The sequence below is a fragment of the Mastigoproctus giganteus genome, chromosome 13 (assembly GCF_048544385.1).
Source record: "Mastigoproctus giganteus isolate SK-2022 chromosome 13, ASM4854438v1, whole genome shotgun sequence".
NCBI lineage: Eukaryota > Metazoa > Arthropoda > Arachnida > Uropygi > Thelyphonidae > Mastigoproctus > Mastigoproctus giganteus.
In genome coordinates, this window is record NC_143587.1 from 164,120,062 (window position 1) to 164,146,764 (window position 26,703).

General features: G+C 36.2%; 1 protein-coding gene across 1 annotated transcript in view; it reads left to right on the top strand.

Moving 5' to 3' along the window:
* LOC150076571 (heat shock 70 kDa protein 14-like) overlaps positions 1 to 26,703 on the top strand; it is a 231,739-nt gene that overhangs the window by 190,349 nt on the left and 14,687 nt on the right. Inside the window, exons 11-12 of the mRNA XM_090387461.1 lie at positions 8,889 to 8,966; positions 25,687 to 25,866. Coding sequence (XP_090243587.1) covers positions 8,889 to 8,966; positions 25,687 to 25,866 — 258 coding nt within the window. The remainder of the gene's footprint in view (positions 1 to 8,888; positions 8,967 to 25,686; positions 25,867 to 26,703) is intronic.

A 26,703-nucleotide genomic window follows, 5' to 3' on the forward strand; every position in this document is an offset into this window, starting at 1 on the left:
CAGAGTTAAAAATCACACCAGTTGCAAAAGAGATGATGCAGACTAGGTAGCTTTCAGGACACTGGCAAAATTAGATTACACTGTCATTAAACAGGAGTTAATAGAAGTAACAGCAGCCTATATCACAGAAAATATTCTAAAAGCAGTGAAAAGATGTATAAAACATCTAGCCCCTGATTATACCCAAAACCGTGGTGCAACACAGACTGCCAAGAAACTAAATGAGAAAGGAACAGAGCCTGGAATCTCTTTCACAAATATCCAACAGCAGACACTTTAATCTAATCCAATTCAAGAAAGCCAAAGCCAAGGCCTGAAAAATAACAGTAAGCAACCTTGGGTAAAGCTCATCCACTGTAACCAGCTCCACACCAGTAAAAAAAAATTGTGTGGAATATGATCGAAAAGATGACTAATATTTGCAAACAAATCATTCTCAAATACTGAATTGGAAAGAACATATGGTCACAAATACCCAAGATATTCTCAACATGATGGATAAAAATACTTCTGCAACTAGTGCATATCCAGCTGCTTTCAAAAATAAGGTGTGGACCTATGACTGTTTGTGCTGTCCACAGGAAAAATGATAAGGTATAAAATAAATAAATAAAATTAACTTAATTTTCCACAACAAACTGTGAACAGTATAAATTGCCATTCATAGGGTTAGCACTAAAGCAAACTCTGTTATAAACAAAACATAATGCAGTTGGTCCTGATGTTTAACGCAATGTAAGGAGTGTGAGGAAATCAGGTGCCAACTCAGTGTTGTTGTGGGCCTATATGAGAGCTTGAAGGACAGGGTGGATGCCCTCGAATGATGATAAATTGAGGGGCCCATCAAGCTCTCAGCTACCAACATCAAGGACAGAGCTTGCACTTGAACATCACGCAACACAGTGGCAACCCCCAAGGCAGAATGCACTGGTCCAAAAGGAACTAGTTGTTGTCAGTGACTGTATTGCCATGGAAATGGGGAATGTATTGCGCAGAAAGGCTAGGTGGAACAGGACCAGGATATATCTGCCAGGAGCAAAGGTTAATGATGTTGTAGAGCAGATATTATCTTTTAAGGGCACAAAGGGTGACATTGTTGTACACGTTAGCACTAATGATATTAAGAGTAGGAGACCAGCGGAATTACTTAACAAGTACAAGTCAATGCTGAAAAAAAGCCGTGAGTTAGGGTTGAATTTGAAAGTGTCTGCGATTCTGCCCAGACACGATAGGAGGGAGTATATGATGAAAGCCTTGTCGATCAATTCAGCCCTGTAAAGATTGTGCAAGGCTGAAAGGGTAGAATTTTTTTCAGCCTGGTCTGTACTTGTTAACAGGAGAGGCTGCTTCTACAGGGATGGGATACACTTAAATAGAAAGGGCGCAAGAATATTTGCTGATGCTATCGAGGCAGAGTTAGGTGGGTTGGAAAACTGCTAGCTTTGAGGGGGGTACATGGACTAATAGATTAACAGTAGCCACTGGCAGAGGTGAAAGTGATTCTTGCACTGCTTTTATTAGAATGAACAGGACTGCTGGGAGTCATAGTGGAACAAATAAATACATGGGTTGTGTTGGTGTAGCTAAGAGTAAAAACAGGTGCATGTACACCAATGCTAGGAGTATAGTTAATAAGTTTGATGAGCTTGAAGTGCTAGTCAAGACATCAAAGGTAGATACTGTTGGGATATCAGAGACGTGGTGTCACACAGATATAAACAGTGCAGAATTATAATTTGGGGAGTACATTGTGTACTCTCCAAAGGATAGACAACACAGGAAGGGAGGAGGGATTGTGCTGTTAGTTAAGAAACACATAAAATCTAAGGAAATGTATCCAATTGATGTTGGTGGACAATGCAATGTTGAGTCTGTTTTGTGTGACATAAGCATTGGGAAAGGAAAAATGAGAGTAGGTGTGTGTGTTATAGGCCTAATGAATCTGATGAGTATAATGAGCAATTGTGCAGAGAAATAGGCTGGTTGGATAAAGTGGGATTTACTCAAAGATGTAACTATCATCAAGGGTAAAGGGAAGGGTTTTCGTAAAGGTGACTACAGTGATCTGAGACAGTATTTAAATTCTATATGGTGGGACCAACTGATGATATTACCAACAGCAAATTCAAAATGGGAAGCATTCGAAGAATTAATCTTGGAAGCTACTAGACTTTTCATGCCAACTAAGAAATATTGTTCAAGATTTAGGTCTAAATGGATGTCAGATGAACTAATTAGACATGTGGCAGAGAAGAAAAATGCATGGGATACATATAAATTAACAGATGACACATAGATATAAACTGTTCTGTAACCAAGTCACAAAAGAGGTTAGGCAGGCAAAGGCAGATTATGAGAAATCTTTGACAAAGGATGTAAAGAAAAACAGGAAAGAGTTCTTTACTTATATAAACTCTAGAGGGAATGGGATGGATCAGATTGGTCCACTTGATATCGACGATTCAACTGTTCATGATCCTGCTCAGGTAGCTAACAAACTAAATGAATATTTTGCATCTACATTCACACAAAGAATTATTCAGGGAGGGGAATGCCAGAGGTGTATTAAACTCTGGAATTTCATTGGAATTTGACCACCATTAAAAAATAGTGGATGCTATCACACTAGTAAATATTTCTTCAAATATCTTACTATGATTTATAATAATTTCACCTCCACTTAGGTCATAAACAATAATTATCTTATTATTAACACCCTAAAAAGAGTAATCCATATTTTCATAGGGTCAAAAGTAATATCTTCATAGGGTCAAAAGTAATCCAGATCTTGAAACTTATGACTTTATTTATCTCTCTTCACCACTGTTCCTCTAAACCTATCATATTGGTTCTTCTTAACCTATATAACAAATTTAATGACAATTGGAGCCAATTCTGTCATACAGTAGATCAATGCTCCTTAACCAATGTGATCAGGATCAGTAATGGGCTAGTTAATTGTAAAAGTCTGTTAAAGCAGGAATCATAAAAAAGTACTCGTGTGTGTATATGTGTATATATACACACACACACACACACACACACACACACACCCCTCTCAAAAGAATTTTATTTTCACTTAAAACATGTACATTTACCTTGATTTACTTACAGTCAGAAATTTTCATTTGTTTAGTTAATGAAACGTGTTTTTCAGCATAGTTCCTCCACTTTTTTATAAATCACATCATTAACCATTGGCCAATCAGGCCATTGTTCATTATTATGTTCAGTATAATATAAATTAATATAGTCTTCAGCATGTTTGGCAGCTGCATGAGAAATTTTTGGCTCGGGATTTGATTCAATCCTTTGTTTGTGTTTAGATCCATCTCTTTCCATCACAAGTGTGTATGATTTCTGCATCATCCATAATTTTACTTTCCAACAAATTGATGACGATTTATTAGAAATCATTGTTGAATTTATTGTTGTATGGCTTCTTTTTGAAAAAAATTTCAGCACCTTCAGTTTTGCCTGAAATCAATTAATAAACTGATTTTGGGCAGATTTGATATATAAATTGTATTCCTCAATTATCTTCTTGTAGTTCAAGACTTCCATTATCAACCTTAGACCAAAGTTTTCTCTAGAATTTAGTGAATGTTTAACTGGGAATTTTGTTTGATACTAGTGCTATATTGTAAGCATTTCTTTGATGTTTGGTAGCTTTTAATGATTCTATATGACCTATATTCATGCTTCTGTGTTTTCAAAAATTAAACTCAAAACTTGCGAATATGTCATCTCTTTAAATATTGTATAGCCCCTTTGATACATAAGATGGATGATATCCCTTGATACATAAGATGTGTCTAATTTTTGGTGATAAAAACATGTCCCTTTATTTAAGTTCCTCACAATTGAAATGTGAAGGAGTTATCTTGAAAGATATTATTCTTTTCAGATAAGTTTTTATTTTCATCAAGTGGTTCCTTCACAGAGGGTACAAATTCACAAAAAAAAAAAAAAATTCTTTAATTAATGCAGTCTGTCCATGCTGATTTTTGTGAATGATAGTGAACTAGTAAAGATGGAAGATTTATATTTTTAAAAGTTCTAGAATTGATTGATCTACCCAACAACAAAAGTAGCAATTTGTAAGCTCAGTTGCTTGCTGCAGGTATCTACCATGATATGATTTTCTCTTTTAATTTTTTGTATGGGGTGTGGTAGGCTCTACTTTCTTTGCCATCATTTTTGTAATCTTATAATTTAATCCGTTTCATCCATATTACTGATATGTTCTCTAATCAATTTTTCTCTGTCAATAAACAACCTTACATCTGTAAATTTTGTGAAGTATGTGAATACTGAGCATTAGCAGAGAGAATTTATCTGCTAATAAGCATCCTGTACAAAAAATTTAAGAGAAAATCATGGTAGGTGCATGCAGCAAGCAACTTAGCTTACAAATTGCTATGTGCGTGTGAGTGAAAAAAATAGTAGTACCAAAGAATATATACAGGGTAATTCACTACCAGTGTGACAAACTTGCAGGAGGTGTAGGGGGCACAAAGACGAATCGAAATCACATAGCATTGCAGGGTCCAAAATGCCTTCGTCATGCGGTAGAGGACGTTGAACGAGAGGTCGCGTGAAAAGCAATCCCGCTGTAAGTCAGCATTTGCGAATCGGGTCCCGAGGCAGTAGGATGGACGAGTATTCAAACGTTGAACTGGCCGACATGCACCTCGCGTATGGAGCTGCGGACTGTAACGAGCACGCCGCTCTGCGATTGTTTCCCGCACAGGCGTGCTCCTCATCATACGATTTTCGCACGTGTGCACAGAAGGTTATGTGAGACTGGTTGTTTCACGAGAGGTACCATGAATCGAGAGCGAACGACGAGGACGCCACACAATGAGGAGAATGTCCTACGTCTTGCAGAAGGCAATCCGAGTACGAGTACTCAAGCGATAGTCCAACGATTGGGTATTTCCCAATCCACTGTATGGAGGATACTGTCGACAAACCAAATGAGTTCATACCATCTGCAACGCGTCCAATCATTGGAGCCTGCGGATTATCCACTCCGGAGGACTTTTGCTACTTGGTTTCTTCAACAGAAATGGTTTGCAAATGGTGACTTCCAGAGGGATCGCTGTTCACGCGACCTCCCGTTCAACGTCCTCTACCACATGACGAAGGCATTTCGGACCCTGCAATGTTAAATGATTCCGATTCGTCTTTGTGCCCCCTACACCTCCTGCAAGTTTGTCGCACTGGTAGTGAATCACCCTGTATATATGCAGTGAGAGGTGTAATGACTGCGAAATTTAGGAAATCGAAGAAATAACAAAACCTGAGAATGATTTAGAATCAAATGGTAAAGAATAAGGTTATTGATGAGACTAGTTTAATATAAAATGTATTGTGAAATATCACAACTTCCATTGGAGAACCTGATGGCAAAGAAATTAAATTGAGTAATAATGTGCAAGAAAAATAACAGTATTGCCCAATGTGGCTAAAATTAATTATGAGGAAAATTTTTGTCAGCTAAAGAGATGTATGTTGGGACCACTGGAACCATCTGAGTAAGCCAGGATCTAAATTGTGAAATACCAAATATAAAATTAACAGAAAAGAAAGAGAAAAATGAAAAAATGTTGGCCACAATCCCAAACTCTCCAGATTGCTACTGCAATATCGTGACAGACATGACATTTTGTTATTTAGTCAAATAAGCACTGAAGCTACTTATTTGAAACAGCTTTTTTGGCAACAATTATGCTGCCAAAAAAGGAAAGATGCTATAATACTAAGCAAACCAAGAACCCACTACAATATCGTAACCACATAAAGGTGGAAACTGTGGGTGGAATCCAATATATAAAAACTGCCCATAGATACCAAGCTCAAAGTGCCAAGTGAATGGTTGTAAACACTAATTGACCTTACTGGAAACTCTTGTCTTGTCCTGTAGAGGTTCATGAATTATCCCTTTGAATTGAGATGACCACTACTAAATTATTTATAATACAAGTTGAGAAAAGAATTAACCGTAGGTGCTTGACTATAAGTTGAGAAATTTTGTATGTTGAAAATGTCCAAAATTTCTCAATAATAAACACAAAAGGGCTGTAACTCTAGATTAAATCCAATATATAACAACTGCATGTAGATACCAAGCTTGAAATAATTCTTGAATAATAGCTTTCTGGCTGTGTCAGACAGTGTGACTTCCGTAGTTTATATGTGGGTTTTTTATTTATTTATTTTTTCTCCATTTTTCCCTTACTGTTACTGCTATTATTTCTACTAATACTATAGTAATAGGACAGGATCACCTTGTATGTGAATCACATCAGGTTTGTGCATTCAAAAATAATTTATTTTTGAAAATCTTGCATTTAACAACTTTTATAGTACCTACATTTTATTGTAGTGTTGGTAGTCATAAATTGATATTAAAGTGCTTTTTTTTTTTTTTTTTTAATTGGAAGTAAAATTGGTAGTTCTGATAATCATGTAAAACTAGTTTTATTAATTCTTTCATGAAAATTGCAAGAATGGGTTAAATAAATCGTAAACAAGTGAAGCCAATTCCAAATTGAAAGTAATCTTGCCATGGCCACAAATAATTGCAGCCTCTGAATTAAATATTCCATTCATTTACTCTCAAAAAAATATTTTGGGTTGAATAGTTTTGCACACTTTATCCATTTTGTTATGAATAAATATAAAAAAATCGGGCAACATCGATTATGCTGATAGCACATTTTCTAATATCAACACGAGTCAGTACATATTCTGACCCAAAATTACAGGTTGACCTGAAATTGACTTGTATTTCAGTACCCATGATAATACTAGATATGTAAAACTCATAAAAATTAATTCATATAGGTAAAATGAATGATTTTACCTATATGAATTATTATAGGTAAAATCAATTTAAAGAGTTTTTTAGGAATATAACCCATTAACCAAGGTCTGCCAAACTTAACTCAACAGTGGTATCACATAGCTTGACAAGCCTTGCAAAAAAAAAATTATTATTCATGAGTTACTGATTTGAAATTAGTGTTTGTTGTTATTTGGGCCTTCTGAAAAGTACCTTTAATCTTGTACGTGCTTCTGCTTTTTTTTTTTTTTTTTTTTTTCCTACCTCAGAATGACCACATGGTCAGAGGAGTTCATAAAATAGAGAGAATACAAGAAACAGCACTGTATTTAGCAGTCATGGACGTGAACATGAATTGCTCAAGGTACGTGTGAATGCTTATGTGCCCTTGTGCTTGACCATTCAGCTATGGTTTATTTTGTAATAATTGAGAGGGGTATTAATTGGTAGTATATTTGCCTTACTAAATTGTGTCTAGCCAAGGGTTTAGCTACAATTATGTAATTAAACACTGCTTTCCATCACAGTGGTAATTTTTCCACTATTAAAAAAGTTTCTGAAAAGTAGGATTTTGCCTATGTGCATACTCTCAGGAAAAAAATTAGAGAAATTCCAGTTCCCAGAAGATGTTACCATATAATCTTTCATTGCCAAAAGATCAGACACCTTATTCCCACACCTAGTTTGCATTTTGCTTGTAAGAGTAATGCCTCAACTGGAATAAAAAGTAAAAAATCATGACGTCTTACAAATCTTCAAAACGAGAACTTGACACATTGGATGAACCAGCATTCATTATATAGCACGTAATAAATTCTGGTCAATTTTTATTCCTTAACGAATTTAGCTGACTTCAAAAGCAATATTTCTTAATATATGTATGATGGTATATGTGAAGAAGGCAGAAAAATTTTAATAATTTTCATTAGAAAAATAAAGGTGATAGAATGATTGATGTCAGATAGTGCCACCTGGTTTTGTATTTGTATTGCAAAATTTTCATATACTGAATGTCACAGGAACCTTGGGGGAACAAGAAAAATTTTATATTAATCTTTCATGTTCATTACATATACAGGCAGAATTAATAGCAATTTATTTTTATTATTATTATTTTTTTTATTTTAAGTACATTAATTTTTGTGAATTTTCTTAAATACTGCTTTGTCATGTTAGAGTAATCCCAAAATTTCATTCAATGAATATCTCAACAGAAAAAACAAACTTCTCAGAGATTAATAGTTTCATTAATCTCTGCCACTAATAGTTAAAAAATTTTTACTTTTTTTAAATTTTATACATTTTGTACAAATAAATTTTATTCCCTGTAACTAAAAAGTACTTTTAGTACCCCCCCCCTGAAAAAAAAGAAAGCAAAACATTAAAAATTATTATTAAAAAAGGGCATAAAATTAAGAAGCATTGCAATCTTGTAGTAAGAGATAAAGCATTAGTATACTCCAAGCATAATTTAAGAACCAAATATTTTTTTAAAATATTAGTCTTGTGTTTTAAATGTAGACAATACCACTGCTAAATTAAGGAATTAGTTTATTGTTCTGTTCCTAACTCACTGTGCCCAAGTGAATAAAGAAAGTTGGATGATCATATTATTTCTTTTTCTTCCTATGATAATATGGTAACCTATGATAATAATAGGTTTAGTTTAGTATTTTCATTGCAATTTAATGTTTTATTTTATTTCACATGTATAACAAAGTGAAATTAATGGTTTCACATTTCCTAATCACTTCATATATTCTCATGGTGGTATTGTAATCAGTAGGGAATTTTCTATTGTTACAGCATCAGTTTTAAGCAATTTGTTACTTTCGTTACCAAATTGTGTCAGAGTCAGAATTTTTAACTCTTTTAAGCAATGTCTTAAGTAAAAAAGCAAGTGATATAAATTGAATTTAAAAAAATGCATTCTTTAAAAGAAAAAAAAAATTGTAGTTTATTCCTCTTCATTTATTTCAGGGTAAATATAAATCTGCACTTATGTTAAAAATACATCTTTTGTCTCTCTTTTATATAGGCAGCTCTTTTGGCAGATGGTGACACCTCTGAAATGCTAAGTGATATTGAAACTCTTTCTCAGACCTTATATGTAAAGGTATGTTTACAATAAACTGTATACTTGTATGAAACAGTTGGAAAATTGAGAATATTTGAATAATGGACAGAAAAGAATGACTAGGTATTTATCTTTAATTAAAAAAAAATATATTATTTATATCATCCATATTCAGATAATATTGAGCCTGATAAAAAAAAAAAAAAAAAAAAAAAGTTTTGCGACAAATTTGTTAAAACTAACATGAAGATCAGTGTGCTCTCTAACTTTTCTATGTACATTATTTTCTACACAATCTTTTTGTATAGCATGTTAACTGACACAAAGGCCAGTATTTCCTGTCTATAGAGTTGAGACTTGGGTATGGTAAGCTGTTGTTTTAAAAAATAACTGTTTCTGTAGAAGTTGTTCTCTTTTTATATGTAAGAAGCACAGTTTTGAAATTCAGATATCACAAATAGGTAGCCCCAGGTATGCTTGTCTGGAGAATTTTTTGCAGTTGCTCTCCTTGCTTAAAAAGTGGTAGGCAGCTTTGTATAGTTTTGTTTCTCATTGGAGTTTCCATTTTATTTGTAAATTGCTTCGTTCTGAAATTGTGATATGGGCATAGAGATGCTGAGTCACAACTCTGATTATTTACAGAATTTTTTACAAGTTCTTTGCTTGCTTGCAAAGTAGATGGGCAGCTTTGCATTGTCATGTAAAATGATATCCTCTATACTTTCTTTTAGGATACTGCTGCTGCTGCTGTATACCCCAGAATTTATCAGTGATTCCTCTGTCCATAATATCTTACATTAATTCATTTATTAAAATACTATCTTTCAAAATCATATCATTTGTATTCTGGAAGACAGACATGGGGTCAATGTCAATCTCAAAACTGCATTGTATTATACTCTGTTCCTACAGATCTGATCATGAGAAAGATCAGATTTATATGTAAAAGCTTCTTCTGTCTTCTTGGTCCACTGAAGGTTGCCATTTGTGAGGCTGTTGAAGTGGAAAAGTAGCTCTGGCTGAGAGACTGAAGAGAACTTCCAAAAGGTAACACCAATTGTGTCCAGGTAATGTAAAGTTATAGAAAGAAGTAGAGTTTTTGCTGAAAAGCAATATATAGACAAGTTATATAAAAACATGTACTAATATGATTGGGACAAACCCATAATCAAGAAATATTATTTATATGCATATTTCAGTTCACTTGGTATTATTCATTAATTTATAGATTTTCCTCTTCCACTGTCTCAGCAGGGGTGTTTTCTAATAATAATAATTATTATGTATTATTATTATTATTATTACTTGCTTTGTGGTTTGTATATTGTGTAAAAAAAACGTACAATTTTTTTAAACTCATAAATCACCTGTCTATCTTATCTAATTCTTCCTTAAATTTATTCAAACTACCCACTTCCACAACACCAGATGGAAGTTTAATCCAAGAATCAACTATTCTCTGGCTAAAAGCAAACTTCTGCACATCTGTTCTATGTTCTACAGACAATCCTTCCTCATTTAAATTTGTGTCCTCATGTGCTGAGCAGAAAGAAGGAAGGATGCCATTGCATATAGCTTTGGAAAGTTATATTAATAGCCAGAAAGTTAAAATCCCCATTATAAGACATTCTGATTTATTGTACGACTCTCTTTTACTGTACTGTTATTCATTATGCTTACCATAGTCATGTGGCCTACACACACACTCCTACTCAATTTTTCTTTCCCCACTGCTTATGTGACAAAATCGATTCAAATTGCACTGGCTACTGATATCAACTGGATGCACTGCCTTAGATTTTATATGCTTCTTAATCAAGAGCACAACCCCCCCCCCCCACTACCACCATCCTGGCTGTCCTTTCTGTACACATTGTACTCCCCATATTAAATTTTTAATCTCCTATATCTGAGTGGCATCATCTCTTAAATTTGTACAATGCCAGCATTTGATGACTTGACCACTACCTTGAATTCATTAAATTTATTTATTTATTATTATTATTATTTTTTTAATGTAAACCCCAAACACGAGAGGTATTAGAACCTATAGTACTTAGTACCGTGCTTGGGTTGGAGGTCGAGAAGACGAAAGAAGATATTTTTTAACATTGGACTTGAACTTCTGTAGACTGTAATTTTCAGGAAATGCGTATGATGAAGGTTGTTCCAGAAAACGGCAGTTGAATGAATAAATGAGGAAGATGAAAAGTTGGTTCTGTGAGTTTGAAGTTGGACAATAAATGGATGTTGGCCGGTGGCTGCACGTGTTCGGACTGTTTTGAAAGGGAGAGCAGGAATTATAGAAGCCAATTCAGAAGAACAGTGCCCGTGGAAATATCTATAGAAGAGGCATGGAGCAGAAACAGTACATCTATGAGAACAGCGAGTGGAGAAACTTTGTTAAAGATGAATCATTAATTAACCTAACTGCCCTCTTCTGAATGGAATCAAGAAGCCTTAGAAAGGTTTTGGGGGCACCACCCCAGATGTGGGAACAATATTCCATCGTAGGATGGATTTGCGATTTATACAGAGTGAGCAGCTGTTTGGAAGAAAAGTAATGCCTAGAGTGAAAGAGAAAACCAAGTTTTTTAGATGCACAGGAAGCAGTATTTGTAATGTGCTTGTGCCAAGAGAGATTAGAAGTCAGGGTAATCCCCAAAAGAGATATATCATTTTGCCTATAAATCGGAATGTCACCAAAGATAAGCATAGGAGCAGAAGAATCCTTTTTTGGGAGATATAAGACAAGAGACTGAGTTTTAGAAGGATTGAAATCACCTAAGCTGTCCTTGCCCCACTGGAGAATTACCCGAAGATCCGCATTTAAGGAATTGGTAGCAGATTTTCGAGAAGTTGAAGCTGATTGAGCAGGGCAAGGTTTCTCAAAATGGAAAGTGGAATGCAATGTGCTATCATCGGCAAAACTATGGATAGGATTTCCAGTCAATTGAAGAAGGTCATTGATATACAAGAGGAAAAGAGTGGGGAAAAGAACTGAGCCTTGGGGGACACCGTCATTAGTGGAGAAGTTAAAGACAGAGAGCCATCTACCATCACCCTCAGTGAGCGATCAGAGAGAAAACTGGATAACCAAAAAAAAAAAAAAAAACAGATGGCAAACCATAAGATGAAAGATTGTTTAGAAGACCTTTATGACAAACATGATCGAAAGCCTTTGAGATGTCAAGAGCAACTACTTGTGTTTCACCGAACCTTTCCATTGAATTAGTCCATAAATGGGTACCATAAGCCAGAATATCACCAGTGGATCGACACTGATGGAATCCATACTGGCGATCGTTGATCAGACGGAAGGTTTCTAGGTAGTTTAAAAGTTGGCTGTTAATTGATTTCTCTGTTACTTTAGAAAAAGTAGAAGTAATTGCAATGGGACGATAATTGGATGGAAGGGATTTGTCACCCTTTTTAGGAACTGGCTGGATGTAAGCAAATTTCCAAGCAGAAGGAAAAACAGCACTGGAATAAGGGAGTGAAAAAAGGCGGCAAAGAATAGGAGTAAGTTCAGGAGCACAGGTTTTGAGAACAAGTGGAGAAATACCATCAGGACCTGGAGCTTTCTTAGCATCAAAATTCATCAAAATCCTTTTGACGGAAGACCACAGGAGGCATTGATTGGAGCGTGTGGGGAATGGTGGAGGTGTTTTACCAAAATCATTAATACATGAGTTGGAAGGAAAATGGGATGCTAGCAGGTCAGCTTTATCCTTGGCTGAAGTCAACAGAGCCATCTCGTTTGGACAGAGGTGGGAGCAGAGATGGGAAAAAGTTGTGGCCAATAGCTTTGGCAAGAGACAAGAATGCTTGGCTACCATGAGGGCAAGAAGCAAGTTTTCTACTCTTAGCCTGTTCAAAATCTAGTTTGGATCGATTAATAACTGCTTTACAATTGTTGCGAGCTTTGGTGTAAGCAGATAATGAAACCGAAGAATTAGAAACAAGCCATTTACGATATGCAACATTCTTCTCCTGAACGGCCTTAGCACATTTATTGGAAAACCAAGGTTTAGATAAAGGAGTGTGGGATAAAGGATTCCATTCCTGCAAGAATAATTTCGCTGACACGATCTGAGCAAACATTGACATCAGAAGTTTTGAAACAGTAATCCGACCAAAGAAAAGAAATCTCGCAAGTCATCCCATTTTGCATTCTTATAATGCCAAACAACATGAAGTTGGGATAGCCATGTGAGATAAAGGCTCCATTGGAGAAGAGACAATCACCAAGTTGTGATCTGAAATGCCTAAAGGACCTCTCACTTCAACCGTGTACTTAGAAGGGTTGTTTGTGAGAAAAAGATCAAGCATGTTGGCTGTATGATTAGGATTGTCCAGTATTCTTGTAGGTAAATGAACAATCTGTGCAAGATCATTAGTAATTGGAAAAGCCTCAGCATCTCAACCAGCTGGGTCGGTGTGACTAGAAAACGGAAGCCAGCTGCAGTTGTAAACATTAAAATCACCAAGGAAATTTACCTCACTGTTAGGAAAGTTGGACTGGAGAAAGTCAAGTTGCAAAGAGAGGAAGTCAAAGAGCTCCAAGTGATTAGTGGAGTTGGGAGAATGATAGAGACAACAGATGAATTTGACACAATGAGGTAGAGAGATTTTAAGCCAGAGAAGATCAAAGAGGGGAGATTCCAAATCTGAGAGGGAATATCAGAACAGACATATACACAAGTGTACCACCTTTGAGGCGAAAGGAATCATACAGCGAATAATTTGAGCATCTGAGATGAGCAGTAGTTCATCCGATCACTGAGATTCTGTCAGAAAAATTACATGGGGTTTGGCAGACTGCAAGTGGAAATGGACATTGTTGAGATTAGAATTGAGACCATGTATATTTGTGAAATGAATTAGGAAGTGTTTGGGAGGTTCAGATCTTTTCGTAGATAAGCTTGCTCTATTAGTTTGTCATTAATACTATACTATATTTAGTATAGTATAGAATTTACTATATTCCTAGCATTAGTGTATGTACAAATATACATTTGCTTTTTTTTACTTTTACTCTTGCTAAAACCTGACACCCCATATATGCTTGTTCCATAAACAATAAAGAAATACAATGGCACAAGCAAATTGGTCCTTGAGTCTGTCACAGACATTTTCTCAGGTATGTCAAGGTGCGCTTGCTGCCTGGGAATTCAAAATGCTGATGGAACTGATATTCGGGTGACACATGAGTCAAGTTGTCCTAACTTTGGAAAAGTCTGGTCAATCTGCGAGAACCAAATCCTCTGCTTGCACCATCACAATGGTGAGACTGTTATAACACTGGGTATAATCCCTATGTACAAGTCCTGAAATGTGGCACCTAGAATGCTGGAGATAACCACTCAGGTGCAAAACGTAAGCAGGGGTCAAGATGTGGCACCCACACCACATGGGGGTATGCTGCCCTTCTGTGTTACACACCTCTTTCAAATCAGATGGCTCTATTACCACTTCATCCAAAGATATAGCTGACCTGCTAGCATCCTACAATTCCCAGTACACCCAATTCAATGCCTTCTGTCAGAATCCTATCCATAGTTTTGCTGATTATTCTTCTTATTCTCAAACCTGTGCTTACTCCTGTTCTGTTGCATTTTTTTTTTTTTTTTTTTTTTTGCTTTCTTATTCCTAAGGTGTTTTCCCTTCTGCTTGGAAATTTGCTCATAGCCAGCCAGCCAGCCAGTTGCAAAAAGGGGTGACAAATCCCTCCTAATTATCATCCCGTTGAATTTACGTCTGTTCCTTCTAAAGCCATGGAGAAATCAATTAACCTCCAACTCTTAAAACTATCTAAAAATCTTCCATATCTTCCATTTGATCAATAATCGCCAGTATGAATTCTTAGTGTTAATATTATGGCTTATGTTACACATCTATGGACAAATTTAATGGAAAAGTTTGGTGAAACTCAAGCAGTTGCTATTGACATTTCAAATGCTTTTGATTGTATTTGGCATAAAGGTCTTCTAAATAAGCTTCCATCTTATGGTTTTCCAACTGTTTTTGTAATTGGCTATCCAGTTTTCTCTCTGACAGCTCACTGCGGGTAATGGAAGAAGGCTTTCTAAGACAGAGAGATCCTTCTGCCTTTACCCACAGTTTGCTTCTAACTTCTCCACTGATGCTGGTGTTATTATTTTGAGCCATATGGTTCAAGGAAGCCTGAGGCTTATGCTGCACCAGCCAAAAAAAATTTCTGATTCACCCTGAGAAGTAGAAGGGAATCACCAAGAAAGAGAAGAATGATGATATCCAGCTCAATACTCTGGGTGTGCCAAGCCCATACTCACCAGATGTGAGCCCCTGGGGTTATAAGGTTCGGTTCTTTCTCCCGTTCTTTTCCTCTTGTATATTAATGATCTCCTTCCGTTTACCAGAAATCCTATCCATAGTTTTGCTGATGCTAACACCTTGTATTCCACCTTCCAGTTTAAGGAACTTTGCCCTACACAAACAGCTTTAACTTCTTGAATATCCATTACCAATTCCTTAAATGCTGATGTCCAGTAATTCTCCAGTGGGACAAAGATAATTAAGTTGATTTAGTCCTTCCAAAACTCAGTCCTGGCTTATATCTTGCAAAAAGGATTCTTCTGCTCCTATGCTTATATTCAATGATACTCTGATTTCTAGGCAAGATCATTTATTTTTGTTGAGGATTAACCTGATTCCTAATCTCTCTCTCTCTCTCTCTCCCTCTCTCTCACTGAATAAGCACATTACAAATTTGCTTCCTCTGCATTTAAACAACTGGGTTTTCTCTTCTGCTCTCAGCATTACTTTTCTTCTAAACAACCATTCAATCTGTACAAAAAACAAATCTGCCGTACTATGGAATATTTTTCCCACATCTGGAGCGGTTCCCCTAAAACCTCTCTCAGACTTCTAGATTCCATTCAAAAGAGGGCAGTTGGGTTAATTAATGTCTCATCTCAACAAAGTCTCTCTCTCTCATGTTCATTCCCAGCCTCGTGTTTGACTTTAAAAGAATAAGAAATGGAATGATATGCAAGACTTGTTCTTCTCTTCCTTGTTTGGATTACTCTTTTACATCTTCTGATTCCAGGATTTGCTTGGATAAAGTCAGTGAAATTATTCTTGTATGGATAAAATAATTTATTCCACCTTTATCTAAACCTCAGTTTTCCAATACATACACTGAGGCTATTCAGGATAACAATGTTGCATATCACTGGCTTGTCCAAATCTTCAGCTTCATTTTCTGCTTACACTAATGCTTGTAACAATTTGAAAACAATTCAAATCATTTATTAATCAAACCTAACTTGATTTTGAAAAGACTAAGAGTAGAAAAATCTCTTCTTGTCCAAATGGTAGTTAAGTATTCTGATCTCTTCTCAAAGGTATTGGCTGCAATCTCTGTCCATCTTTACTCCCACCCTGATAGTTCTATTGCCTCATCTAAATATAAAGCCAACTTACTAGAATTCTACTTTTCTTCTCCTATCATACCCAATATTCACACTCCAGTGAATGCCTTCTGTTGTCTTCCGTCAAAAGGATGTTAGAAGAATGCTGAAAAATCATAATGCTATGAAAGATCCCAATTCCAAAAGTATTTCTCCACTTGTTCTTAAAACCTATTTTCCTGTCCTAGGCTGTTCTGTATCACCTTTTCACACTTCTTTTTTCACTGGTGTTTTTACTTCTGCTTGGAAATTTGGCCATATCCACATAGTCCTCAAAGTTATTGAACCATTTATAACAGATCTATGTCCTAATGCATACAGGTCTGATGGGTTTTCAGACCTGTATGTAGTATTTACACATGTAGCCTGATCAGTGCTTTATACACGTATAATCACCTCCTCGTCCCCACTAAGAGGTCATATGATATTGTACTTTGTCAGCTACTTTGATTCTTTTTGCTACCCAAAATAGGTTATTCTAGAATGTCACACAGTTGTAGTACCTTGAGTTCTTCAGAGTTATCTGTAAACTTCAATTGCCATTTTTGTAATTAGTTTTGGCAAAATGATGCAAGGAAGCAAAGCCTCTACAGAACTAGCCAAAAAAAAAAATTAAAATTTTCCCATTCCTTCCAATAAATTTGTCCAAACCTTCCTTAAATTTATTAAAGCTACCCATCTCCCTTTGTATAGTTTATATGTATATTATTGAATTGGCATACATACCCAAAATAACATTAGTAATTATGTATACAGTCTCACGGAACTGGACAGGCACCCAACCTTTTTTTTTTTTTTTTTTTTTTTTTTTTTTGCTTGCTATGCATTAATATTTCTTGTGGAAGTTTATGAAGAAAAGGAGGGATGAGGAGTAAAGAACTAGCTGAAGGCTACAAATTAATATACTACAACATGGAGAATAGTGGAGAATAGGGGGAATGGAGTTGTGGTTGAAGACCTAAAGGATGCAGTAGTGGAAGTGTGCAGAAAAAGTAACTGGCTAATTAAAATTAAACTGTTATTGACTGACAAATGTATGGTAAATATCATTAGTGGTTATGCCCCACAGGCAGGATGTGATGTAGAAGAGAAGGATGCCTTTTATGAGGACTTGGATGGGGTGATCAACAGCAAGCCTGACAAGGAAGGAATAATCATTGGAGCAGACCTCAATAGACATGTAGGCCAGAGAACCCAAGGCTACCCGGAGTCCATGGCTGCTTTGAATGGGGTGAGCACAATGCAGATGGAGAAAGGATCCTGGAGAGGGCTACGGCTCATGGCCTGTGGATAGCTAATACCCAGTACAAGAAGAGAGAACAACACCTTATTTCATACCATAGTGGTGGGCATAGTACCCAGGTCGACAACGTGATTTTGAGAACCAAAAATAAGAAATGGTGCCAAGACTGCAAAGTCATCCCAGGAGAAAGCTTATTCATTCAACACAGATTTCTGGTATGTGATCTCATTATTGAAGGAACTTGCCAAGGCTATCACAAGAAGTTTGAGGAGTGCAGCAGATGGGTTAGGCTACAAGAATATGAGCCTAAACTGAGACTGCAGGCTTTTAGAGAAATGAAGTAGGATCCAAACCTGATCCAAACCTGATGACTGTGGACCAAACATGAAACAAGTCCCAAATAAAGATTATGAAGAGAGGAGAAGATATTCTAGGGAAGACCAAAGGAGGAAAGAAAATGCATAGAGGTGGAGTGAAGAGGTTCAGAAGGCATTGAAGGACAAGAAAAAAGGCTTTTAAAGAATGGCAGAGAGACAGAACTGATGAAAACAAGAATAGGCACAAAGAAAAGACAAGCTAAACAGGCAGTAGCTAAAGCCAGGGACAGAGTTGTGGAAGGATGAAATTGAAGATATTCAAGATTGTCAGAACACGGTTCAACAAACAGCAGGATATAAGAGTGATAAGAGCAGTAAAAGATCAGACTGGTTCTTACAAAAACAAAGATGTAAACAGGAGATGGAAAGTTTTTCGAAGGGATCAAGAATAGTGAAACAGTCACTGGTAACATTGAGGGTATAAAGGAGGAAGAAGTTCTGCTAGCAATGTATAGCATGAAGTCAGGGAAGGCAGCAGGACCTGGCATGATACCCATTGAAATTTTCAAGGTGTTAGGACAGAGAGGAATCCCATTTATGACGAAGCTAATGAATAAAATAATGAGAAGCCTTATAGAACTGATATATAAAGGGAAAGGAAACATGGAAGACTGCAACAACTATAGACCTATCAAACTAATGAGCTAGACAATGAAGTGGTTAGAGAGAGTTGTTGAAAAAAGACAGAGTTAAACCACAAGAACAGATTACCAAGAACCAGCTTGGCTTTATGAAGGGGAGAATCACTACCAATAATATTTATAGCAAGGGTCCTGCAAGAAGTGTAAGGAGAAAGAACAAGCTCTCCACTTAGCCTTCATAGACCTAGAAAAGGCTTATAACAGAATACCTAGGCATCTTCTGTGTAAGAAGGATGCATTAAGAGGTGTGTTCCTGAGACCTATGTCAAGCTTATCCAGAATGTGTACCAGGATAGTAGAACTAGAGTACATACTGCAGCTGGAGTTAGTGATGCCTTCACTTTTTTTAATCGTCAGCTTACACCAGGGCTCTTATCCCATTTCTATTCATCATCATAATGGACACACTAACCAGAGACATTCAGAGCAATGGCTCTGACAGTTTACTCTTTACAAATGACATCGTGCTTAGTGGCGAATCACAAGAGAGAGAGTACAGGAGAAGCTAGAGAAATGGGTAACGGTTCTAGAGTGGGAAGGTCTAAAAGTCAACAGGAACAAGACAGAATATATATGGAGTGCTTTGGCAACCAAGACAGCTCTCGCAGCATTGGCAATGTACGGCTTAATGGGGTTAACACAATTACAAGTATCTTGGGTTAGTGCTAGACACAAACGGCAGCTGTGAACAGGACATCAGAAGTATAATAAAATCTGGATAGGTCAAGTGGTGGAAAATGTCTGGTGTTTTGAAAGACAAGAAGATGCCAACTGAACTGGAATCAAAAATTTACAAACAGGTGGTAAGGCCATGTAACATGTTATATGGATCAGATGCTGGGCTGTCAGAAGAAAAGAAGAAAGAGCTTTAATGTCAGCAGCAATGAGAATGCTAAGGTGGAGTTTGGGAATAATGAGAGATAGAAGGCAGAATGAAGATGTGACAGGAGATAAAAACTACACCATCAACTTGAAGATTAGGGAGTAACAGACTTAGATGGTGGGGGCACATCCAGTGCTGAAGGAGGAGAGGCAGGCCAAAGATGACAATCAAGAGCAGAGTGCGGTAAGATATGCAGAAACTAGGGCTCACTCCAGCCAACCGTATAAGTGGAAGTGTTCCATCCATGTCACTGACCACTAACCGGGACAAACAGCACGGATAAAGTAAAGTATGTATGTTAATATTTCTTCTTTTTAAATGATAGGATTGTAGTACTTATTGGAATTTTTAATAAAAATTTTAAATGATAAAAAAGTGCTGTGTAGTAATGACAAATGATGCAAGAAAGCAAGCTTATAAAGCATCAGCCAAAAAAAAAAAAAAAAAAAAAAAAATCCCTATCACCTATTCATTCCCTCCAAAAGTGTGTAATTCTTCCTTGAATTATTGAAACTACCCACTGGCTGAAGGCAAACTTTTGCCAGCTGGTGGAGCAAGAGGAAGAATGGCATGAGCATTGCATTTGCTCAATCCATTCAAAGCCTTAAACACATCAGTTAGGTCGCCTAGTCTTCAAACATTGCAATTAGCACAACTGAAGCCTTTCTTGGTAAGGGTAACCTTTTGTTCTCCTCAATAATCTGCTTGTCCTTGGCACTCATTCAAGCAGAATCATGTTCTTCCTAAACAGAGGACTCCAGACATGTGTGAGGTACTCAAGATATAGCTTAACCACTTCCTTCTACAATGCGATAATCGTCTCCTTATCCTTGTAAAAATGTTATTAAAAAAGATATTAACATTGCTGAAAATACAAATTTACAGAAAAAATATAAAAAACTAATAGTCACTTAGTTTTACTTCTAGTTTCCTTTCATTTATCATGAAATCATTTAACTCCCAATCAGTATTTATTGCACATATTAATGTTCTGTCTCAAACAAACAAACAAACCAAGTAATAAACAGAATAATCGGAGAAAAAAAGTCATTTTGCAAAAACAATGCAGAACTACTTTCTTTCAACAAGACCAGCAATTTAAAACTACACATGTGAGCCTAAAAGCGAAACTAGCATGTTGAAGTGAAATGCTAAAACAGTAAATAATCATGCAGAACCTGAAAGGTTTTTGCATTTTTAATTCCAAACAAACAATATTTTTCACTTGCAGATATCTCAAATAGTATGAATCAGAGCTGTAATACTCAATACGTTCTATGTTAATAATAATATTTGTAAAATAATAAGAGGAGTTTACCTCAATGTGGTACGTAGAAAACTTCCGTATGATACCCTCCAGAAATTAAAACGAAAAAATCGACAACTTACCAGTACATTAGAGTAAAATATAAATAATTAAAAAACCAATTTAACACAATTCAAATCAATTTAATGCAATTAAAAGAATCTAACGAAAATATTCAAAACGATTTTCCTTCCTGAAGCTGACAACGCTTTTTGACTGTATGTCGTGATCACAGGAATGAAAATTACCGAATCGGGTTAAACCTGAAACTTAAATAGTGATTATTTGTCTTCGCGCATGTGCGTAAAGGTCCACGCATCGGAGATCAAATATGGCCGCAGAACATTAACAGAATTCTCGTGTAATTTAATTTCTATGGTTTCTGCAATTAATAGTCGCGTATAATTACGCTGAACATTAAGTATTTTGGCCTTGTTAAATAAAAAAGTATGTTTTTCGTTAATGACATGAAAGGCTAATTCTGACGCTGCTGAATGAGAAGCACGAACTAAGGCTTCGTGTTGATTTACACAAATATTAAGAGAAAATTGCGTCGAACCTTGGTAATCACCCCAAGAAATGTTGTATACCAGATCATTAATTTGTGTTGCGAAGCGGAAAGAACCGAGCGATTGTTCAGTATAGTGTGTAACTTCCGTATTGGCCTGGCTACAATTTTAAATTCGGTAACTTTAAAGGATCTATTAAGCCTGTTTGTGCCACTGTTCAACATATGGGATGGAAATAAAGTATTTTTTGATATTACTACTGTTGGTTGGTGTAGTATTTTGTATCCTATCCTTAGCCTGTACCCTAATTCGGTTTATTGTGGCAATGGAATAATCCCTGTTTAAGAACCTGCTAGTTAATATTTGTATTTCTGAGTCCAAAGCAGATTCCGTCGTTGAATATTTATAGGCATTTAGAAATTGATTAAAGATAATCTATCTTTTGTAGGTGAATGGGTGATAGCTGTTATAATGTAGAAGCATACTGGTGTTTGTAGGTTTTCGATAGATGCTAAATTGTATTTTATTCGAGTCCCGGGTAAACGTGAAATTTAGAAAGTTTAATGACTTTGTATCCATATCCTCCCTTTCCAATGTAAATTTGAGTCTAGAATGAATATTATTAAACGAATGTAAAATGTCTTGGATAGTACTACAGTAATAACTAGAACGTCATCTAAATACCTCCCATAGGTATGTGATACGGGGTTGAAAAGGTGTCAAATGTATATGCTCAATCGTTGAGAGATAGATCTCTCACATTGTGCCGCTCAGGCTCAAACCCATTGGTAATCCAAAAATTTGTTTGTACACCTTGTCTCGAAAGGTGATGTAGTTGGCCTCAACTAACAGTTTAATTAAGTGAAAAATTTCCGTAATAAATAGCTTCATATAATTAATCGGTGTCAAGTTTTTATTTAACATATCCCAAATAATATCTAATGTGTGTTCAACGTTTACATTTGTATAAATATATACAAATTATATTTGTATATAATTTGTATATATTTTTGGTTCTTCTAAGAGGGGTAGGGTACATCCTGACAACTTGAAATCATATAGCAATGTGGGGTCGGAAATGCTTTCCTGAAGCGGTGTTGTACACAGAAGCACCAGAAAGAGACCGTAAGTGAGAAATCGTTTTAATAATACATGAAAAGAAGCAAAAGGTACATGGATTAAAGTAAGTGTTCGAAGTTTCTTCCACGGGCTACAATGCACGCCTCACATCTCCGACGCATGGACATCCGAACATTCTGGAATACTCCAGGCGAATTTCGAATTTCTTCGGCAGCTACTGCGATTCTTGCAACCAGCTCCTCAGCATTGTCAACAGGGGTGCCATAAACTAGCGATTTCATATGACCCCAGAAATAAAAATCAAGACATGATAGGTCGGGTGACCGAGCAGGCCAACGCACGGGACCACCACGTCCGATCCACTGTTGACCAAATGTGACATCCAGGTAGTTACGAACATCTCTGCTATAATGGGCAAGGGCTCCATCGTGTTGGAACCACATTGTCTGTTGCATCGATGCAGAAATCTGTTCATCTCTCAAAAGTTATGGCAATACTTGCTGCAGAAAGATCAAATAGATAGGTACAGTTAGACGACACAGTAACAGGTAAGGTCCGATGAGGTGATCTCCCATAATACTGGCCCATACATTGACCGAAAATCGAATCTGTGCTGCACGACGTCGTATTGCATGCGAGTTCTCGACCGCCCAGATATGGTCGTTATGCATGTTGAAAATTCCTTCCCTTGTGAAGGGTGCCTCATCGGAAAACAACACTTCAGCAGGAAAAGGGGGATTTGTAGCACATTTTCCAAGGTACCACTGTGCGAAAGCAATACGAGGTGCATAATCCTCCGGTTGCTGTGTCTGGACACACTGCACGTGAAACGGATGCATGTCTTGTTCTCGGAGAATCCTCCAGACGCTGCAATGGGAAACCCCGACTGCGTTTGCTAGACTTTGTGTACTCGTTCTTGGATTCCCCTGTACATGCTGCAGCACATTCTGTTCGATGGCTGGAGTCCGTGCTGTTCTTACCCTGTCCCTGTCAGCTCTTTCAAATGAACCTCTCTCAGTTAACCTCTGGTGCAGTCTTGCAAAGAAATTATGACTGGGAATACGCCTCATCGGATATCGTTCCGCGTACAAATGCTGTGCGGCTGGCCCACTACAATTTGCAGCCCCGTACGCCAAATGCATATCGGCTAACTCTGCGTTCGTGTAATTATCCATCCTACTAACTTGGCGTTCTTGTGCGAAATTAAGATTCCCTGCACTAAAGCTCGGAATCTTCGATTCTGCCCATTGGTATATGATTTCGAGTTGTCAGGATGTACCCTACCCCTCTTAGAAGTTCTGAAACGTTTAACTGAAACACCCTGTATAATGAGGTAACATCTAGTGAGAATAAATTGTCATTGTCGCCGAGTCTACAGTCTTTAAGATTATTAAATAATGTATCATAGTTCTTAATCCCAAATTGTATTACCTGTCTAAAGGGTTTTATAATGTTATATACATGTGTGGCTAAGGATGAAAATGCCGAGCTCCTGTAGGAAACAATAGGTCGAATAGGAAATCCAGTCTTGTGTAATTTTTTCATTAGATTCTTTTAATTGCGTTAATTTGATTTTTAATTGTGTTAAATTGGTTTTTTAATTATTTATATTTTACTCTTAATGTACTGGTAAGTTGAAGGTTTCCGTAGCCCAGTGGTCAGGAGCAGGAGTGCAGTAGCACACACTCCTTGAGTAGACCGGGGTTCAAGCCCCTGACTGCTAAATACAATCAATCTGCCAACCCACACCGGACCAGCGTGGCAGATTATGGTCCATTTCCCTCAATGTGAATTGTTGAGGAGCCTTCCATCCTGCAGTGTGTTGATAATGGCTGCAGTTTTACCTGTAAGTTATTGATTTTTTCGTTTTTTCCATTTTAATTTCTGGAGGGTATCATACGGAAGTGTTCTACGTACCATATTGAGGTAAACTCCTCTTATTATTTTACAGATATCTCAAATAGAAGTTTGACTTATAGGAAGGTAGGAAAAATTCTGATTATTAATCATTAATCATTAATTAATGATTAACTCACCACAGATGTTTCCAAATGGCACCTATCCTGTGCAGTTGCCAAAGGATTAATAAATATTAAAAACAGGAGAGAAGCAATGCCAAACCTTGTGACCCCCCCCCCACATGGTATTGGCCCTCACCTGTCTGTCTCTTACTAAAACATCCATTTATCATATAATAAAACTAATTTATTATATGATATTAGTTAGAATTTTATTAGTTTTTTTATATGATACTGAAATTATTAATTTCATCTAATTTCTTTGTGACAACTTTATAGTAGCTAATCAGATTGGCCAGTCATAATCTCCCCTTGAGAAATCCATGATGTGCATGCCTAATGACACCAGTCCTATCGAGATGCTCTTGCATTATTTCTTTAACTATGAACTCCATTGTTTCCCCTGGCACAGAGATCAGGCCTACAGGACTGTACTTGCCCACTTCACTTTTTATATCACCGATGTGAACAAGAGACATTTGCACTTCTCCAGTCTGAAAGAACTTTCACTAAATTCAAGGATGCTGTCATTATTATAGATTAAGCTTGTTTATCTCTTTTGTGGCTTCTTTTAATATAATTTAACAAATCATATCAGCTCACGGTTCTTTGTTCACTTTTAGCTACAGCAGTTTTACTTCTAGTTTCCTTTCATTTATCATGAAATCATTTAAACTCCCAATCAGTATTTATCTGCCCTCCCCATTTCAAAAAAACTTCATGTGCAATTGTACTTTCAATGCAAAGTATTATTGAGTTTGTCAGCAGCCTATACAGGATTGCATTTGTTATGCCATTCATACCAAATGATTTATACCTTTGGTTCTAGTGTTAATATAAGCAAAGAATATCATGCTTCTTTTCTTTGGGTTCTTAGTAAAGACTTATTTGCCATAGCATGCCAGATGCCTATGAGTAACTTGAATATATAATAATTTATAAACTGATGATTTATCTTTATATCCATCAACTCATCTGACTTCAAATTTGGTCACATCAGAAAATATGTTACTCTGGAAAGATTTTGCAAAGTTTCCCTGTTATTATATGCAATTTGAATAACCAAAGCAAAGCATGCTATTTTTCAGATATTATAACTTACATATGTATTGTGTCTTCCAGTTTTTTTTTAGTAAAATTTGAAAAAAAAATGCTAGATTTTTGTATGGCACATTTATGGGGTTTTACTGTGTGTTAATTTCACATAGGGTAATTTTAAGTTATTCAAATCAATTTTTGTTATTATAGGTGCTAAATGATAATCGTGCGCCAAAGTTGCTAGCAGTTATTCCATCAGGTACCTATATTCCTACCAGATGTCAGTATACTTTTTCTGTCCCCAAAAATCAAACTGCTGCTTGCATAGAGATATATGAGGGTCAAAAGGAAACTGAAGAAAACATAGAAAACGCATCTTTAGTAGCTAAGGTAAGGTTTCTCCATTGCGAAACAGTCTTTACTTTTAAAAAAAAATTTTTTTTTCAACTTTATATTTAGTATGTTATGTAATCTTCTGTGTCATTATTATATTTGTCTTTTTTTTTTTTTTTTTCTTTTTCTTTTTTTCCCATACAATTTCAACAATATTCAGGTTGGTTTTGTAGCTCTGTGAAAATAGTGAAAGGTTTGCACTACAAGTCTGTATGACTGCAAAAGATATCGGACTTCAAAATGAAATCCAAAGGGTTTGAAATGCTGTACTAGATTATTGAGATCCCTTACAAATAATTTATTGCATTTAATCTGCTTACTTAAAAACAAAGCCATAATTTTTCACAATGATTTTGAGTTGCAGAATTTATTCATAAAATCCTACCTCCTGTTATGCATTTCACTCAACACATTAATTAATTTCTATTTAATTTTATGTTGTGATTTTCATTCCCATTTTTATACCTTCCTACTAGAACAGTTTATAATTGCTGTTATTCCACACTATGATGGATTTAAGTTTTGAATAGGTATGTTGACATCAGCTACAGTGGTTACCAAAAAACAGAAAAATTTGTGTGGATTTCATGTGAATTTTTCGAAAAACAAGTGCAAATTTTAGTATTCCTAAAGTATGTTAATTGTCCCCAACTTGAATAGCCATAAAAATTTCTTTAAAGGTTTGGTGTTGGAGTAAAGGAAGGATGATACCATATCACCCTCCCCCCCCCCAAATTAATTTTCTTTAGAGTTATTTATGGATATGTTTAGATTTTACCCATTTAGCTATCCTGCAATTTGATTTTAGGACACTCATGGAAATAAATTTTTTTG